The 19,534-nt window shown below is 45.2% G+C and overlaps 1 protein-coding gene and 1 non-coding gene across 2 annotated transcripts in view; one reads left to right on the top strand and one right to left on the bottom strand.

The window, feature by feature from the left end:
• Positions 1-19,534, bottom strand: part of ncanb (neurocan b) — a 274,307-nt gene that overhangs the window by 30,947 nt on the left and 223,826 nt on the right. Inside the window, exon 9 of the mRNA XM_060846570.1 lies at positions 8,795-8,802. Within this exon, the coding sequence (XP_060702553.1) occupies positions 8,795-8,802 (8 nt within the window). The remainder of the gene's footprint in view (positions 1-8,794; positions 8,803-19,534) is intronic.
• On the top strand, positions 14,806-14,919 carry LOC132829253 (U5 spliceosomal RNA). Its single transcript, XR_009646226.1, has one exon. It is a non-coding gene; the product is annotated as a U5 spliceosomal RNA (small nuclear RNA).

Below are 19,534 nucleotides of genomic sequence, written 5' to 3'. Positions count from 1 at the left end.
GACTGTGACAGGCTTGTTCCATAAGGCTGATGTGTTTAAAAATACACAGTGTGTTCTTGTTAAAGATGTGTTCACTGCACGCACTGCCTGACATGTACACATGATGATGGCTGCACACATACAAACATGCTGCATGTGAATATGGAAGCAAAAATGCAGCCCTGGCTCACACTCTTATTGATTCATACACATTCCCAGTGGATTCCACCTGATGTATCCCTGGTCACCCATCCACAAGGAATAAGGACACTGGCTGATTTTCCTCTCCGTACCTCAAAGACATGGAGGGTAATCCCAGCAGCAGCCTCTGCTGAGATCAACTGAATTGGCACTGGTCCAAGAACAACCTTTCGAAACGATGTTTCAGAAAGCAAGGCAGAAGCTGAGTGTTTCCAGGACCATTCATGCCCAGGAGATGCTCTAAAGCCCTTCAGAGCCTTTGAAATGTATTTGAATTACAGTCACTGTTTTAAAGGAGGCCAATTCAGCCACAGCAAGATCTCACATTGATAGGTTTGACCTAGCTGGACCTTCATTTTCCACTCTCGAGAATCTGACAGCCTCTTCCTCCAATCTACAAACAACTGAGTTTAGACTTTCACAGTTTCAATAACCACCTCAGGGTTTTAACCAAACAGTTCTAGTCTGAACTTCCAAACTAACTACTTTCATGACCAACAATAATATAAATGTCTATTTAAACTCTCACACCATGTTTTTGTTTAATTTGTTCATGGGTCCCCCAGCATTTATAGTCTATCTTTAATTGCCCAGAGGGCAGTTAAGGGAAAACCACATTGCTGTTGGTCTGGCATCACACATAAGCCAGACCAGTTAAATATGGCAGATTTCTTTCCCTGAAGGTAATTTGTGAGACAGATGGGTTTTTAATGACAACTGACAATGGTTACAGAGGTTGGATCTACTCTCAACTTAGTGGAGGCGCCAATATTCCAGAGAATTATTCTGAACCTTTTTTTCTTGAAGTGAAATTTCACCATCTGCCACAAGGGAATCTGAGTCTTAAGTCCTCAGAACATTGGGCTGGTATTCTGGATTCCTAGTCCAGTGATATTATCACCATTTGCCACTTCCCCAGTTGAGGGGTAAATGTAATTGTGACACTAGGTAGCACTTTATTACAAAAGGAAAATATATAACAAATTCTGGAGGTCCAAAATAGAAAATATTCAGCTTGCCTACAGCATTCGTGTTTAGAAACCTAAGGCATTGGAACAGGAGTAGGCCATTATTAGATTAGATTACTTACAGTGTGGAAACAGGCCCTTCGCCGACTCGCTGAAGCGCAACCCACCCATACCCCTACATTTACCCCTTACCTAACACTACGGGCAATTTAGCATGGCCAATTCACCTAACCCGCACACCTTTGGACTGTGGGAGGAAACCGGAGCACCCGGAGGAAACCCACGCAGACACGGGGAGAACGTGCAAACTCCACACAGCCAGTCGCCTGAGGCGGGAATTGAACCCGGGTCTCTGGCGCTGTGAGGCAACAGTGCTAACCACTGGACCACCGCGCCGTCTTTTTCCTGGGCTGGGGGAGTCCAGAGCTGGAGGGAATAGGTTTAGGGTGACAGGTGAAAACTTTAAAAGGGATTTAAGGGGCAATTCTTTCATGCAAAGGGCAGTACATGTATGGAATGAGCTGCTAGAGGAAGTGGTGGAAGCTGGTACAATTACAACATTGAAAAGGCATCTGGATGAGTACATGAATAGGAAGGGTTTAGAGGGAAATGGGCCAATTGCTGGCAAATGAGGCCAGATTAATTTAGGATATCTGGTCAGCATGGGCGAGTTGGACCGAAGGGTTTGTTTCCATGCTGTACAGCTCTGTGACTTTATGACTCTACAGGTCTGCTCTGCCATTCAATGAGATCACGGCTGATCCAATAACCAACTCGGCTTTCCTGACCTTTCCACACAACCATTGATTCCCCTTGCTGATTAAACATCTGCTTACCTCAGTCTGGAATTTTCTTCATGATCAAGTCTCTACAGCTCTCTTCACTACAGAAACAACGGCACAGAGGCAGCTATCCTGTCACTAAGTCACTCTTTATTTACATGTGCACAGTACATGGGCTGTAACCAGCCAGCTCAGAGTCTGTCCCTGAACCGAGGAGACTCTGAATCTCCTGTTTATTTTTACTCTTTCTTCTTTTTCGCTTTTACACAAGATGTACAATTCTTTATTTCCCACCACCAGAAAGAAAGGAAACACCCAAGTGGCCATTGACAAGCAGTGCCCTTCACATCAAAGGGCAATGCTGTGTGATCAAACAGTGAAGGGGAGGGCAGGGATTAAATCAAAATATAATTGGAGGAGGAAATAATACACTCCATACCCTGTGGTGCCCACCTCTCCCTGAACAGTTCCAGGGTGTTGGTGGACATCGCATGCTCCTTCTCCAAGGACACCCGGGCTCTAACGTAACCGCAGAAGAGGGGCAGGCAGTCGGCCCTAACGACCCCTCCACGGCCCGCTGCCTGGACCTGCTTATGGCCAGTTTGACCAGGCCCAGGAGCAGACCCACGAGGAGATCCTCAGACCTGCCCTCACCCCTCCATACCTGGTGCCTGAAGATCAGGAGCGTGGGACTGAAGTGCAACCAAAAACAGAGAAGAAGGTTTTGTAAAAAATCAAAAAGGCAAGCACCCACACCCAATATATACATGGTCTATGGACTCAACAGCAGTTGGGCTGGGAGACCGTGAACCACCACAATCTGCGGTTGCAGGGGACTGCTGCATGCAGCACCCTCCACCCCAGATCCCCAAGAGAAAGGGGGAGGACTCCTGCGTAGAGAGCCCTCCACTGGAGATCCCCACTGCCCAGTGGTAAATGGGCACGCCAAGGCGTGTCCGGGTGGTGGATGAGGAAGAAGAGGTGGACGGTGTGCAGCAGTAGTCGATACAGGGCCCGCCCTTTTATGTCCCTAAAAGGGGCAAAATTAAAATTCCGGAGGCAGCTCAGGTTGTGGGGCACAGGTTCCCGCGGGAAGTACGGGACCTTGGAGCCAATGTGAAATTCCGTCTGGACAGGGGTGAGCGTGGACGGGGTTCCACTGCACACCTGAGCATCAAGCTCTGGAATGGGACTTGAATCTACAATTATCTGACTTGGGGTGAGAGAGGTACTCACTTAGCCACACCTGCTTACTAACAGTGAGGGTAAATTTGCCACAGACCTAAGAACTGCTGTCTTATTAAAGAGGCAACAGGTGATGGTTCAACCTGAGGGTGAGGAAAAGAGGTTAAGAAGGAGAATCCTTCATGGTAACCCAAGCTGGTACAGGAATTGAACCCACGCTGTTGGCATTACTCAGCATCGCAAACCAGTTATCCAGCCAACTGAGCTAACCGACATTCCTCCCCGCCACCACCCCCCCCCCAACCCCTTAGCTCACGGTAATTAGCAGATGGGGCCACTGATGCCTGTAAATCTCTCAACCCCCAAGGTTCCCAGCCTCATTCCTGATGAAGGGCTTTTGTCCGAAACGCGATTTTCCTGCTCCTCGGATGCTGCCTGACCTGCTGTGCTTTTCCAGCACCACTCTGATCTTGCCTGTAAATCTCAGTTTTAAGGACAAAACATATGGCCCTCATTCCATCACTATCCAATGATGGAATCCGACTGACCCCAGAGTCATATGTTGCTAACGGTCTATTAAAGCTGGTCCCTTCAGCTCAGAGAGAAAGTCTCCACGACAGGCAAGCCAGCAGCTACTGAGAGCAGAGATGACCAGCAGCCTCTGCCCCTTCACTGGACCTTTCAACTGAATTCTCTCTGAAGGGAACATGGTGCCAGAAAGCCGAATGATTCAAGGCAGGAATTAGAAGGAGCAGGAGGAGAGGCCTGCATGCTGACGATGACTGACAATAAAAGGAGTTTAGTTTGGTTTCTGATTCTCAGAGTCAGACAGCACAGTCCGAAGGCCATTCAGCCATCATGCCTGTGCTGGCCTGTCAGGTCCTGTTTTACAAACCCATGGCTGACCCCTTAGTGAGGCCTATTTAGAACTTCGAAAAAACAGCAGCAATAAAACCAAACGATGTGAAGCTGGAAAAGCACAGCAGGTCAGACAGTACCCGAGGAGCAGGAAAGTCAATGTTTCAGCCCAAAACCCTTCATCAGGACTGGGGAAAGGGAAGGGAGCCCAGTAGTAAATAGATAGAAGGAGGTAGTGGGGTTGGGAGAAGGGTAGGTGGGTTGGTGGACGCAGGCCGGGGGTTATTGTGATTGGTCAGTGGGAAGAGTGGAGCAGACAGGTGAGTGGGAAAATGGACATCTGGGGAGGTTACATCTCAATGGCCTCAACATCAACTTCACCAGCTTCAGAGATGCTCCTCCCCCAGCTTTATCCCATATCCAGCCTTTCCCTGTCCTTCCCACCTCCCTGACCTGACGGTCTATCTTCCCACTCACAATCTGCTCCACCCTTCCCACTGATCAATCACAATAACCCGCTGCCTGCATCCAGTATCCAACCTACCCCTCCTCCAGCCCTATCCTCCCCTCCCCCGTCTATTTACTTCTGAGCTCCCTTTCCCCTTCCCAGCCCTGATGAAGGGTTTCAACTTGAAACATTGACACTCCTGCTCCTCAGATGCTGTATGACTTGCTGTGCTTTGTCAACCTCTCATCAGGATTCCAGCACCTGCACTCCTCATTGTCTCAAAGCAATAATGGATTGTTGGTTTGGTGAAGGGGGTGGGGCGATCCAACTCTTTGTTTGATCTCTGATGCAGATTCACTTGGACATACCTTACATGATGCTCATTGCAAATACAGCAATAAGAAAGGATCCTGTTCAAATTTAGAAAATGATGTGTTGGCATCTTCATTCGGAAAAGGAATAAGTGCAGAGGGGTAATTTATAATTAATGAAACCTACAGAGCTATCTCAAGCAGGGCCCATCTGCATTTAATTTTCAAACCATTAGTCACATCTTATTAGTTGGAAACGGTTCTGTTACAAAGCCATCTGTCTCGCTGGCAACAAACTGGTAACAACTGGCAAGTTAAAAGATCTTCACAACACCTTGATATTTTGGCTGCAATGGGTTCACGCAGGATGCCAATCTCGGTGCCACACACCGTGTTACAGCTCAAACCTGAGGTGTCAGCATAACTGAAGAAGTAACAATTAACTCAACAAAGAAACTTGACTGGTGCAAGACTTAATCCATTCGTTTCAAACTTGAGAATGCAGGGTTTTCCCATGATGTGAGGCTGAGCACACTGGGCCTACGCTCTTTGGTAAATCATGGAGGTTTTTTTATTCATCCATGGGATGCACTTATCGCTGCTGGGTCAGCGTTTATCCCGAATTGCCCAGACGACAGTAAAAAGTCAATCATAAAAAGTCATAAACGTACACCACGGAAACAGATCCTTCAGTCCAACTTGTCCATGCTGACCAGATATCCTAACCTAATCTAGTCCCATTTGCCAGCACTTGGTCCATTTCCCTCTAAACCCTTCCTATTCCTATACCCATCTAGATACATTTTAAATGCGGTAATTGTACCAGCCTCCACCACTTCCTCTGGCAGCTCATTCCATACACATACCACCCTCTGTGTGTAAAAGTTGCCCCTTAGATCTCTTTTATATCTTTCTCCTCTCACCCTAAACCTATGCCCTTTAGTTCATTGACTCCCCCACCCCGGGGAAAAAACCTTCTCTATTTATCCTATCCATGCCCCTTCATGATTTTATAAACCTCAGCCTTCCGAAGCTCCACGGAAAACAGCTCCAGCCTATTCAGTCACTCCCTGTAGCTCAAACCCTCCAACCCTGCAACATCCTTGTAAATCTTTTCTGAACCCATTCAAGTTTCACAACATCCTTCCTAAAGCAACTTCCTAGACCAGAATTGCACACAACATTCCAGACGTGGCCTAACCAATGTCCTGTACAGCTGCAACATGACCTCCTTATTGTGGGTCTGGAGTCATGTACAGGCAGGTCAGACCAGGTAATGATGGCTGATTGCTTTCCCTAAAGGGCACCATATGGAATTCTAATGACACAAATGCAGAGAATGCTGGAGAAACTCAGAAGGTCCAGCAGCATATGTGGCGAGAGAAACACAATTAGTGTTAGATCAACATGACTCCTTCAGGACATTCAGAAGAAGAGTCACTGGATCCAAAACATTAACTTTGTTTCTCTCTCCACAGATGCTGAGCTTTTCCAGTATTCTCCATGTGTGTTTAAGATTTCCAAAATCTGCTTCAATTTGCTTTCATTCAAAAGTTTTTAAATGATAATTGACAGTGGTTTATAATGCTCATGATTATATTAGCTTATTTTTTAATTCCAGGTTTTTACTGAATTCAAGTTTCACCATCTGCCACAGTGGAATTCGAACGTGTGTCCCCAGAATATTACAAACCCAGTGGCATTACCACTACATCACGGTCAGGAGGCTGTCAGCTGGGATGGCTGCTTTGTGAAGCAGAATGCTGCCAACAACGTGGGTTCAGTTCCTGCACTGGCTGGAGTTACCATGAAGGACTCTCCTCAACCGCTGCGCTCGCCTGAGGCAGGGTGACTCTCAGATTAAACTCACAACCAGTCATCTCTCTCTCTCTCATGAGATAGCAGTACTCTCAGTGTTGATGACTTTACTGATTTGATTGATTATTGTCATGAGCACCTCAGAATAATGGATCTTTTTTTTGCGGGCAGCACAAAGATCACAGGGTGATTAACAGAGCGAGAGATACAAAGCTACAGCTGCAAAGAAGGTTCTCAAAAAGCAAGATCAGTATTAGATTTGAAAGTTGAGAGGCCCACTCAGCAACCTAATAACAGCGGGGAAGAAGCTGTCCTTGAATCTGTTGGTCCATGTGTCTATTGACTCCAGCTTCCCACAAATGGGAGGTGATTTCATTGAAAATTACAAAGGGGTAGATACTAAGAAGTGGTCTCCTCTTAACTGCAGAATCAAGAACATGGGGCACAGACTCAGGATAAAGGGTGATCATTTAGGGCTGAGATGAGGAGGAAGTTCTTCACTCAGGAGTTTGGGAATAATTGGAAGCTTATCATAGAATAAAATCCCTGCAGTGTGGAAGCAGGTCATTTGGAACATTGAGTCCATATCGCCCCTCCAAGCAGAATCCTACCCCTACCTATCCATAAGACAATAAGACATAGGAACAGAAATTAGGCCATTCAGCCCATTGAGTCTGCCCTGTCTTTCAATCAAGGCTGATAAGTTTCTCTTCGTTTCCCTTGATCGCCTTGACAATCAAGAACCTATCCATCTCAATCTTAAATATACTCAATGACCTGGACTCCACAGCCTTCTGTGGCAGTGAATTCCATTGATTCCCCACTCTGTGGCTGAAGAGGTTTCTCCCTATCTCCGTTCAAAAGGTCTTACTCTAAGGCTGTGTCCTCGGGTCCTAGTTTCCCCTGCCAATGGGAACATCTTTCCAACATCCTCTCTGTCCAGGCTGTTCATTATTCTGTAAGTTTCAATAAGATCTCCCCTCATTCTTCTAAATGCTATCGAGTATAGACCCAGCGTCCTCAAACATTTCTCATACATAAATCTTTTATTCCTGAGATAATTCTCATGAACCTCCTCTGGACCTTCTCCAGGACCAGTCCATCCTTCCTAAGATATGGGGCCCAAAACTGCACACAATGCTCCAAATGTGGTCTGACCACAGCCTCAGAAGGACCTCCCTGTTTTTATATTCAAGTCCTTCTTAAATAAATGCCATCATTGCATTTGCCTTCCTGACTACTGACTCAACCTGCAAGTTTACTTTGAGAGAATCATAGACTAGAACTCCCAAGTCTCTTTGCACTTCAGACTTTTGAATTTTCTCCCCATTTAGAGAATAGTCCATGCCTCTATTCTTCCAACCAAAGTGCACAACCTCGCACTTTCCCACGTTGTACTCCAGCTGCCACTTCGTTGCCCACTCTCCCAACCTGTCCAATTCCATTTTGCAGCCTCCTTGCCTATCCCAGTAACCTTGCAGTCCCCATGGCTAATCACCTAGCCTGCATATCCCTGAACACCACAGGCAATTTAGCATTGCCATTCCGCCTAGTGTGCACATCTTTGGACAATGGGAGGAAACCCATGCAGACACGGGGACAATGTGCAAACTCCACACAGACAGTCACCCAAGACTGGAATTGGACCCAAGTCCCTGGGTGCTGTGAGGTAGCAGTGATAACTACTGAGCCACCTTGCTGCATTACTGAATACGGCCAGTTGGGATAGATAGATTCCTCGTCTCTCAGGGAGTTTGGACAGCAGACCGGAAGGTTGTGTTGAAGTTTCCTCTGTCATGATCACAGTGAATGGTGGGCCAGGCACAAAGGGCTTGTTTATTTTCTAGGGTGCATTGCTGGCAAGGTCAGCCTTGATTCCCCCATCCCTAATTGCCCAGATGAAAGTTAGGAATCAACCACATTGCTGTGAGTCTGGAGTCACATGTACACCAGACCAGGTAGGGGTGGCAGTTTCCTCCTCTGAAGGACATTAGCTATCCAGAAGGTTTCCCTCCAAGGAATTGGCAAAAGTTTTGTGGTTATCATTCGAACTTTAGTGAATTCAAATTGCATCATCTGCCATGGCAGGATTTAAACCCAGGGTCCCCTGAACCCTGCCCTGGTCTCTGGGTTAATAATCCAGCTGTAATGCCGCCAGGCCATAATCCCTTTGCATCAGTTCTCCAATGGGTCCCCAACCCTACCCCACCCAAATTCCCCTCACCCCTGAACTCCCACCCCTACCTTGCACCCTTCCCCTCAATTACAACATTCGAAAACACAATCAGAGCCATCCCCTCCTCATACCAAGGTTCAGTGACTGGGAGATGTGGATTGGTCAGGGACTGGTGGAAGTAAAGCAGAATGCAGTTTCTCACAGTAATGCAATTTCAGGCTGGTCTTTGTCATTAATTTGCAGCAAACCTCTAGCAGTCTAATACCAGTTGATAAATCCAGACATTTGATTTTCTCCTTATCTTTCTGAGGAGATTTGCAGTCCCTGAAGGGTTGGTACAATTGTCTTTCTTACAATAAACTGCAGGTCTTAATGTTCCCCATTACGAATTCCCTGTTCATCTCACAGATATTAAGGTCACAACTTTCCCATAAAGTTAAGACATTTCACAGGGTGACAGTGAGTTACAGCTTCACTTCTACAAATGATAACTCATCACCTGAGGAGCATTCAACACACGACTGAATGAAGATGGTCTTTCATTTAAATGAAAGAATGACCGTCAGACGCCTACACTCAGTGCAGTATTCAATTCATTCTTTGAACATTAATCTTCTATTAAATTCTTGGGCTACAAAGAATGTCAGAGACATTAGCACAGAAAGCTGGCCATTCGGATTCACGCTAGTGTTGATATTACACACAAGTAACTTCTAATATGAACTCTTCCCACCTTCATTCCCAATGCCCCCTGGTAGAGACACCATGCCTAACCATGCCCCAACTACTTTAACTGATCGAGGGGCTACGCTCTGAAAGCTTGTGATTTCAAACGAACCTGTTGGACTTAACCTGGTGTCATGTGAATTCTGACCTCAACCATTTTGAGCAGCAATAAGTCCCACATTCTTGCCACACTCATGACTGAAGTCCTATCTTTTAGAAAAGGACATCAAAAAGCTTAATGGGGGAAGGTAGCATTGAGATAATGTCACTGGATTGGTAATCACGAATCCCACACTAATGTCCTGCGGGCATGGGTTTAAAACCCACCATAGCAGACAATAAAATTTGAATTCAATTAAAATCTAGAATTAAGAGTCTAATGATGACCATGAAAGCATTGCCGGGGGAGGGTGGGGGGTGGGGGGGGTGGGGGGGGGGTGATGAGTAGGGGAAAGCCAGTGTGGTTCAATCATGTCCTTAAGGGAGCAAAATCTGCCGTCCTTCCTTGGTCTGGCCTACACGTGACTCCAGACCCACCTCCCACATCTATGTTGAACAACCATTTGGAGGAAGCACTGAGGGTGGCAAGGGTGCAAACTATACTCTGACTGGGGGATTTCACTGTCCACCACTAAGAGTGGCTCGACAGCTGCATTACTGATTGAGCTGGTCAGGTCCGAGACTGGTAGCAGGTAGTCAGGGAAAAATCATACTTGACCTCATCCTTACCAATCTGCAGATGTATCTGTCCATGACAGTACTGGTAAGATTGGCCACCGCACAGTCCTTGTGGAAACAAAGTTCCACCTTCACGTTGAGAATACCCTCCAGCATGTTGTGTGGCACTATCACAGTGCCAAATGGGACAGACTTCACACAGATCTAGCAATTCAAGACTGGACATCCATGAGGCACTGTAGGCCATCAACAGCAGCAGAATTGTACTCCAGCACAGTCTGTAGCGTCATGGCCCAGCATATCCCCCACTCAACCATTACCATCAAGCCAAGGGATCAATTGAGGGTGCAGGAGGGCATGCCAGGAGTAGTACGAAGCATAGCTAAAAATTTAGTGTTAACCTGGAGAAGCTACCAAATGGGACTACCTGCATGCCAAACAGAATAAGCAGCAAGTGATAACAGAGCTGAGTGATCCTACCACCAGCAGATCAGATCTAAGCTCTGCAGCCACATCCAGCCATGAATAGTGGTGGGGAATTAAACAACTCGCTGGAGGAGGCGGCTCCACAAATATCCCCATCCTCAATGATGGAAGAGATGAACACATCAGCACAAAAGATAAGGATGAAGCATTAGTGGCAATTTTCAGCCAGAAGTGCTAAGTTTTTTGATCTATCTCGCCCTCCTTCAGTGGTCCTCAGCATCACAGATACCAGGCTTCAGCCAATTCAATTCACTCCACATGATATCAAGAAACAGCTGGAGTCACTGGATACTGCAAAGGCTACGGGTTCTGACAACATTCTGGAAATAGTACTGAGGACTTGTGCTCCAGAACTTGTTGCTCCCCTAGCCAAGTTGTTCCAGTACAGTTACAAAACTGGCATCTACCCTACAATGCCCAGTTATGGTCTGTACAGAAAAAAGAAGGATAAATCCAGTCTGGCCAATTACCACTCCATCAGTTTCCTCTTGATCATCAGTAAAGTGATGGAAGGCGTCATCAACAGTGCTATCAAGCATCATCTGCTTGGCAATAATCTGCTCAGTGACGCCCAGTTTGGGTTCCCCCAGGGCCACTTAGCTCCTGACCTCATTACAGCCTTGGTTCAAACATGGACAAATAGCTGAATTCCAGAGGGAGGTGAGAGTGACAGCCCTTGATATTAAGGCTGCATTCAACCAAGTGTGGCATCAAGGAGCCCTGGCAAAACTGAAATCAATGGGTATCAGGGGGCAAACTCTCTGGTAGTTGGAGTCATACCTGGCACATAGGAAGATGGTTGTGGTTATTGTTGACGGTCAGTTATCTCAATTCCAGGACATTTCTGCAGGAGTTCCTCGGGGTAGTGTCCTCATCTGAACCATCTTCAGCTGCTTCTTCAATGACCTTCCCAGCATCATAAGGTCAGAAGTGGGAATATTTGACAATGATTGCACAATGTTCAGCACCGTTCACAATTTCTCAGACACTGAAGCAGTCCATATTCAAATTAAACAAGATTTGAACAATATTCAGACTTGGGCTGAAAAAATGGCAAATAATAGATGCACCACGCAAAAGCCAGGCAGTGACTATCTCCAATAAGAGGCAATCTAATCACTACCCCTTGGCATTCGATGGTGTTAGCATCAATGAATCCCCCACTATCACCATACTGGGAGTTACCACTGACCAGAAACTTAACTGGACTCATCACGTAAACACAGCAACTACAAGAGCAAGTCAGAGGCTAGGGATACTGCAGCAATCAACTCACCTCCTGACTCCCCAAAGTCTATGCACCATCTACAAGGCACAAGTCAGCAGCGTGATGGAATACTCCCCACTTGTCTGGATGGGTGCAGTTCCAACAACACTCAAGAAGTTTGACACCATCCAGGACAAAGCAGCCCACTAGATTGGTGCCACATCCACAACCAGTGCTCAGTAGCAGCAGTGTGCACTACCTACAAGATGTAGTGTAGAAATTCACCAGTGATTCTGAGACAGCATCTTCTAAACCCTTGACCACTTCCATCTAGAAGAACAAAGGCAGCAGATACATGGGAACACCACCACCTGCAAGTTCCCTTCCAAGCCACTCACCGTCCTGAGTTGGAAAGATATCACCGTTCCTTCACCGTCACTGGGTCCAAACTCTGGAGCTCCCTCACTATAAGGTCATTCTGGATCTACCTGCAGCACATGGACTGCAGTGGTTCAAGAAGACAGCTCACCACCACCTTCATAAAGGACGAGTTACAAATGCTGATCCAACCAGTGATGTCTATGCTTCCCAAGTGAATAAAGAAAATTGTATCTTTTAGTTACTAGTGGAGACTGATAGTGAGCATGATCAAAATCCTTGTCCATCAATTTTAAAATTCTCATCTTCTCATTCACATTCCTCTTTGGTCTCCAACATTACATCAGATCTGGCCTCACATTTATCCTTCACTCCACCGCTTGAGTTAACTCCCTCTGATGAAGACTTATTGAGACTCTAAACATTCACTTGCTCTCTCTCCACGGATGCTGCCTGACCCGCGGGGATCTCCAGATTCCAGCATCTGCAGTAATTTGCTCCTACGCTGAGTTAACTCCATCCTCTTTGATTTTTGGCACTCTCGGAATCTTCCTTTCCAGCTTCGATTTTGATAAATATCGTTTGAGACAAGGACACTGCAGATGCTGGAATCCAAGGTAGACAAGCAGGAGGTCGGAAGAACACAGCAGGCCAGGCAGCATCAGGAGGATAGCAACCAGACCACCCATATTCTTCATGGTCACCTGATTTGAAAGATAGGATCTCTGACAGTGCAGCACTCACTCAAGACTGCACGGTGCTGGGAGCGCTAGCCAAGAGGAACTCCTTGAGGCTCCAGAGAGGAGCCTGAATCCATTGAGGGCAATCCTGAGTTCCAGCTGACATCAAACCAGAATTGACGCTTGGAATAATCTTTTTTTTGGAGACTGAAAGGAGAAACCTTTATTCTGTGCAAGAGTTAGTCAGGTTATGGGATGGGGAAAAATACAAGCTGAGTGAGAAAACGGATATTAGTTGATACTCTGCATCTACCTTTGTTTGATAGCCTCTGAAAGTATTCTGTATCTAGCCCCAGAAGGCACTTTATGGACAGGGATATTAATCAGATTTGGAGGCCCAGACTGAATTTCCCTTCCTAGCCCAGGGTACTCCGGTTAAATTGTCTCAACCTAACTGCCTGATGGTGTCTGTGATAATAGCACAAGCTTTGTAACTGGGATCTTCTGGCACCAGTTCGAATGTCTCTTCACCCAAACGAAACCATCAGAGAGTGCTCAAAGGACTTAATAAGCTGAGCAGCATGCCTACAAAATTTCACAGTGATTACAGCGTGTACACACAAGGGCTGCAGGAGCAGATGTGTAATGTTACACTGTAGAACTGCTGTTTGTTTAATCAATCTCGCTGAGCTTGTCCAAAGAATATATTTTGCTCAAGTTTCATGTTTAACAAGCCCCAGTAGCTATTATAAAAGGTTTCCATAAAACTCATTTGCTCTATCTTTAATAAACCTTTGGCATCTCATTCATAAAGAATGCAAAATGATAACTAATGGCAAAAAAAGGGCAACGCTTCAGCGGTTGGTTTCCCAGTGAAAGTTTGCATTCCTTTTAATATTGTTTTAACAAGGTGCTAAATATTTGCAGTTGCTGCAATGGCACTCATCTGGTTAATGAGTCATCAATATACCATGAATCCCATGGAGAGAATGGGCACCTCAATAGATTGTGAAGGAGAGGTGGCATTCTGAGTGGTGCCACATTCTCCTCCCTGTTCACATTTATATCTGCTCATTAGGGGAAATTTGGCAGCTAAAGGCGAATGGAATCTCCCCACCTCCCACCTCCCACCCCACCCCTCCCAGCCTTCTCCTCCCCCACCCTTGCAATTCCACTAGTTCACACGCTGGCACTCAGCATTTCCATAATTACAATGAGCTGAATGTTGCACCTGATCTTCACGTTCTGTAGTCAGGAAACACAAAGATAGTTTATTTTCTGAAAAGCAATCTATTTTCCATACCCCTTTCTAATCTCTCTCTCTCTCTCTCTCTCTCTTTCCCTCTCTCACACACACGCTCTCCATTACAATCTATCTTGTATGGACAAATGCCCACCTCAGATAAGTGCTGAGGAGCTCTGTCATCTCTGATTCATGAAGATCGGGTGTACACACCCCAGAGACGTGCTCACATAATCAGAGCTGACACTTCCACAGCTGCCTTGGGAGAGCTGCAGTGCGGGAGTTGATATCTTTCAGATGGAACTTGAAATCAAACATCTTTTGGATTGATATAAAAGCAACAAAGTCAGTACATAAAGAAAAGTGAGAGGTGCTCCCTGGCCTCTGCTTATCTGTCAACATCAGAACACAAATTATGTCTTTCCACATAATTGCACATTGCTGTTTTGGGGACTTTGCACAAGTTAGTTACTGTGTTTCCTGAATTACCACATTGGTTACACATCAAAAGGGACTTTATTGGCTGGAAGGAATTTTGGGCTGCCTGAGGTTGTGAAATGTGTAGTGATTGTAGTGAGGTCAGCCAGGTGGATCTCACAGAATGTGAGCTCCCTGATTGGGGGGTGTTAACCTGGTCCAATCAGGGAGCTCTGGCTGACAGATATAAACAGGAGTGTCAGTATACTTTGGTTTCTCTTCAGATCGTATAAATCTTTCGCCTTTTACTAAAGATTTCCGTGGAGAGGAACACTCAGAGTTTGAATCAATTTTTTGTGGCCCTGCTTTTGTAGGAAAAAAAGAAAAAAAAAACAGGAGTGTCAGAGGTTCTGTTCACTCTGAGAGCTGGCTCTGAGGGAGCGAGATCAGGGTCAATGACTCTCCCCGTGTAAATAAAGGGGGACTTGGTGACGGGACACCGACCTCCAGGGAGTTATTTCAAAAGGCACCATCAAAATAGATTAAAACCTGTCTAATGCTCATTTACAGCTTCTGCTGTCAGTCCATCAGAGTTCCAGATAACTTGTACTATATGTTCCTCCCCTGAATCCACATTCACATTTTCCCAAACCTCCTCATTCTATTGTCTACTGCAACTAAACCATTTCCAGAATCTCAAATGCTTAGCCTCTCAACTCATCTTTGCATGTTTTTACTTGTTTACTCATGAGGTACGCATATCTCACAAAATCTCCATTATCGCTCATCTCTAAATACCTATCACAAGGGTTTATGAGCTTCCTTCTTGAATCATTGCAATCCCATTGATGAAGATACTCCCTATGCAATGTTAGGAAGGAAAACAGAAAAAGACAGGGTGAATAAAGATCAACTATTCCCACTGGTTGGGGATTTTGGAACTAGGGGGATAGTCTGAGAATGAGGGCCAGACTGTTCAGGAGAGATGTTAGGAAGCACTTCAATACACATAAGGTGGTAATGATTTGAAATTTTTGTTGATGCTAGATCAGTCATTAATTTTAAATCTAAGATAGATACATTTTTGCTAAGCAAAAATATTAAGAGACATGGTCCAAAGGCAGCTGTATAGAGTTTGGTCACAGTTCAGCCATGATTTCACTAAATGACAGAACAAGCTCAAGAGGCAGAATGGCCTCCTCCTGTTCCTATGTTCCTGTAGAGGGAGTCCTCCAATTTTGACAGAGTGAGAATGAAGGAACAGCAATATATGTCAAGATGAAGATTGTTGTCATCTAGTGAAGTCTGTCAGGGATACCTGAGACTAAATGGACCTCGGGAATGAGTGATGAATGGCTACTAATTTAGGGTTAATTGGGTGGGAACCAGATGCATAAATATGGGGAGCAAGGAACCAGTGGAGTTAGAGTTTTTGATGTGCAAATAAGCAATATTACTCTGACTAGAAGAGTAAACGATTGGACTCCGTTAACAAACATTTTAACCTCTGCTATTTAATGATGTTTGACTCAGAAGAGAAACCAGAAAGGGTGGTGTTTCCATTTAAATGATGTATTTGTCCTTCTTAAGATCTCAAAAACAAGAGCAACAGGAGGCCATTCAAATCTTGCACCTGCTCACCTAGTCAGTACGATCATGGCTGACCCTATTGTGGCTTGGATCCCCTTTCCCGCTTGTCCTCTCACATCCCTAGACTCTCCTGTCAATCACAAATCTGTCTGATCAGTCTTGACGATATACAATGACCCAGTCTCCACAACTCTCAGCAGAAGAGAATTCCAAATATTTATGTCACAAAAGAGAAATATATATTCCGTGTCTCCATCCTAAAATGGAAGAATGCTTATTTTTAAACTTGGCCTGGTGTTTTAGATTTCCCTAAAAGCATCCTCCCCTGTCAGGCGCACTCAGAATCTTATCTGTTTTAGTAAGATCATTTCTCATTTCCCTAAACTCCAGTCTGCCTTTCCTTATAACACAGCCTCTTCATCCCAACAATCATCCCAATGAACCTCTGAACAACTTCCATTGAAATATATCCCTCCATAAGTAAGGAGACCAAACGTGTACATAGTACTCCAGGTGCCATTGCCCTTATACAATTGTAGAAGAAATTCACATTGGGGGCAGCATGGTGGCTCAGTGGTTAGCATCGCTGCCTCACAACACCAGGGGAACTGGCTCAATTTCAGCTTTGGGTGACTGTCTGTGTGGAGTTTGCATGTTCTCCCTGTGTCCGCGTGGGTTTCCTCTGGGCGCTCCGATTTCCTCCCAGAGTCCAAGGATGTGCAAGTAGATTGATTAACCATGGAAAATGCAGGATTACAGGCACAGGATAGGAGGGATGGGTCTGGGTAGGCAACTCTTCAGAAGGTTGGTGTGGGCTTGATGAGCGGAATGGTCTGCTTCTATACCATAAGGATTCTATGACTCTGTACCCCTTCCTCTTTGCAATCATTTGCATTCCTAGTTATTTGTTCGTAGAATGCTAGCATTTGTGATTCATGTACAAGGACACACAGATCCCTCTATACCATAGCATTCTCAATGTCTCTCTGTTTAACTAATACTCTACTTTTCTATTCTTTCTGCTAACCATCCATTATCCAATATTATATTCTGTCGAAGCTTTTGCCCAGTTACTGCACCTATCTCTGTCCCTTACTTGTCGACTTTGTGTCTTCCTGACAAGTTGCTTTCCTACCTAGCTTTGCATCTTCAGCAAAATAGGCTACAACTCGATCTGCATCTGCATCCAAGTCATTAACATAGATTTTTCGACAATTAAGACCCCAGCATTAATCCCTGCAGCACTGAAAATTTCCTTTCAATTCAGCAGTCTGTTTCCTCTCAGTCAATCTTCTATCCATGCTCATGTATCACCCCAACACCATGAGCTCTGATACTGTACCTTTGAGTGAGAGATTCCATTGAATGCCCTTAGAAATATAAACACACCATGTCCATGAGTTCCTCTTTATTCATGCTATTTGTTATATCCTCAACAAACTAATAAATTTCCCCTTCTTCAAATCAAATTGACTCCGTCTGAATGTGTTACGATTTTTTTAAATGTCCAGCTACTATTTCAATAATAAACAGTACTTCCCAGCAATGATGGATGTTAGACTAACTGCTTTCTGGTGTTTTTATCCCCTTCCATTCCTAAACAAAGTTGCCATACCTGCAGTTTACAATCCAATAGGCCTGTTCCAGGAGCGACAGGATTTTGGAAAATCATGCCTAATTTATCCACCACCTCAACAGCTACTTCTACTTAGTTGCAGGATGTATCAGGCACAAAGACTTCGAGTCACAGAGTCATAGAGGTGTACAGCATGGAAACAGACCCTTCAGTCCGACCCATCCATGCTGACCAGATATCCCAACCCAATCTAGTCCCACCTGCCAGTACCTGGCCCATATCCCTCCAAACCCTTTCTATTCAAACAACCATTTAGATGCCTTTTAAATGTTGCAATTTACCAGCCTTCATGATTTCCTCTAGCAGCTCATTCCATACATGTAACACGCTCTGAGTGAAAATGGTGCCCCATAGGACTCTTTTATATCTTTCCCCTCTCACCCTAAACCTATGTCCTCTAGTTCTGGACTCCCCGACCCCAGGGAAAAGGCTTTGCCTATTTACCCTATCCATGCCCCTCATAATTTTGTAAACCTCTATAAGGTCACCCCTCAGCCTCTGACGCTCCAGGGAAAACAGCCCCAGCCTGTTCAACCTCTCCCTGTAGCTCAGATCCTCCAACCCTGGCAACATCCTTGTAAATCTTTTCTGAACCCTTTCAAGTTTCACAACTTCTTTCCGATAGGAAGGAGACCAGAACTGCACGCAATATTCCAAAAGTGGCCTAATCAATGTCCTGTCCAGCCGCAATATGACCTCCCAACTCTTGTACTCAATATTCTAACCAATAAAGGAAAGCATACCAAATGCCCTCTTCATTATCCTATCTTCCTGAGACTCTACTTTCAAGGAGCTATGAACCTATGCTTTGAGGTCTCTTTGTTCAGCAACACACACGAGGACCTTACCATTAAGTGTCTAAGTCCTGCTAAGATTTGCTTTCCCAAAATGCAACACCTTGCATTCATCTAAATGAAACTTCATCTGCCACTTCTCAGCCCATTGGCCCATCTGATCAAGATCCCATTGTAATCTGAGGTAACCTTCTTCGCTGTCCACTACACCTCCAATTTTGGTGTCATCTGCAAACTTACTAACTATATGCTCGCATCCAAATCATTTATATAAATGACGAAAAGTAGTGGACCCAGCACCAATCTTTGTGGCATTCCACAGGTCACAGGCCTCCAGTCTGAAAAACAACCCTCCACCACCTCCCTCTGTCTCTACCTTTGAGACAGTTCTATATCCAAATGGCTAGCTCTCCCTGTATTCCGTGAGATCTAACCTTGCTAATCAGTCTCCTATGGGGAACCTTGTCGAATGCCTTACCTGTCAGCTTATAGTTAGAATCATAGCATCTCTAGAGTGCAGATAGAGGCCATTCTGCCCATTGAGTCTGCACTGACCCTTCGAAAAGCATACTGCCCAGACCCACCCCTCAACCCAACCCCACAATATATCATAGAGTTATGAAGTCATACAACATCGAAACAGGCTCTTTGGTCCAATTCATCCATGCTAAGTAGCCATCCCAATCTGATCTAGTCCCATTTCCCAGCATTTGGTCCATATCTCTCTAATTCCTTCCTATTCATTTACCCAGCCAGATGCCTTTAAATATTATAATTGTACCAGCCTCCACCACTTTCTCATGTTCCTTACACACAGCACCCTCTGAAGTTACCCCTCGGGTCCTTTTTAAATCTTTCCCTTCTCACCTGAAACCTATGACCCCTAATTTTGGCCACACCCACCTAAGGAAAAATACCTTGTCTATTTACCCTATCCATGTCTTTCATGGTTTTATAAACCTCTATAAGGTCA

Source organism: Hemiscyllium ocellatum, chromosome 28 (genome assembly GCF_020745735.1).
Source record: "Hemiscyllium ocellatum isolate sHemOce1 chromosome 28, sHemOce1.pat.X.cur, whole genome shotgun sequence".
Taxonomy (NCBI): Eukaryota; Metazoa; Chordata; class Chondrichthyes; order Orectolobiformes; family Hemiscylliidae; genus Hemiscyllium; species Hemiscyllium ocellatum.
The sequence above is the reverse complement of the archived record's forward strand: the minus strand, read 5'-3'. Positions and strand labels throughout refer to the sequence as shown.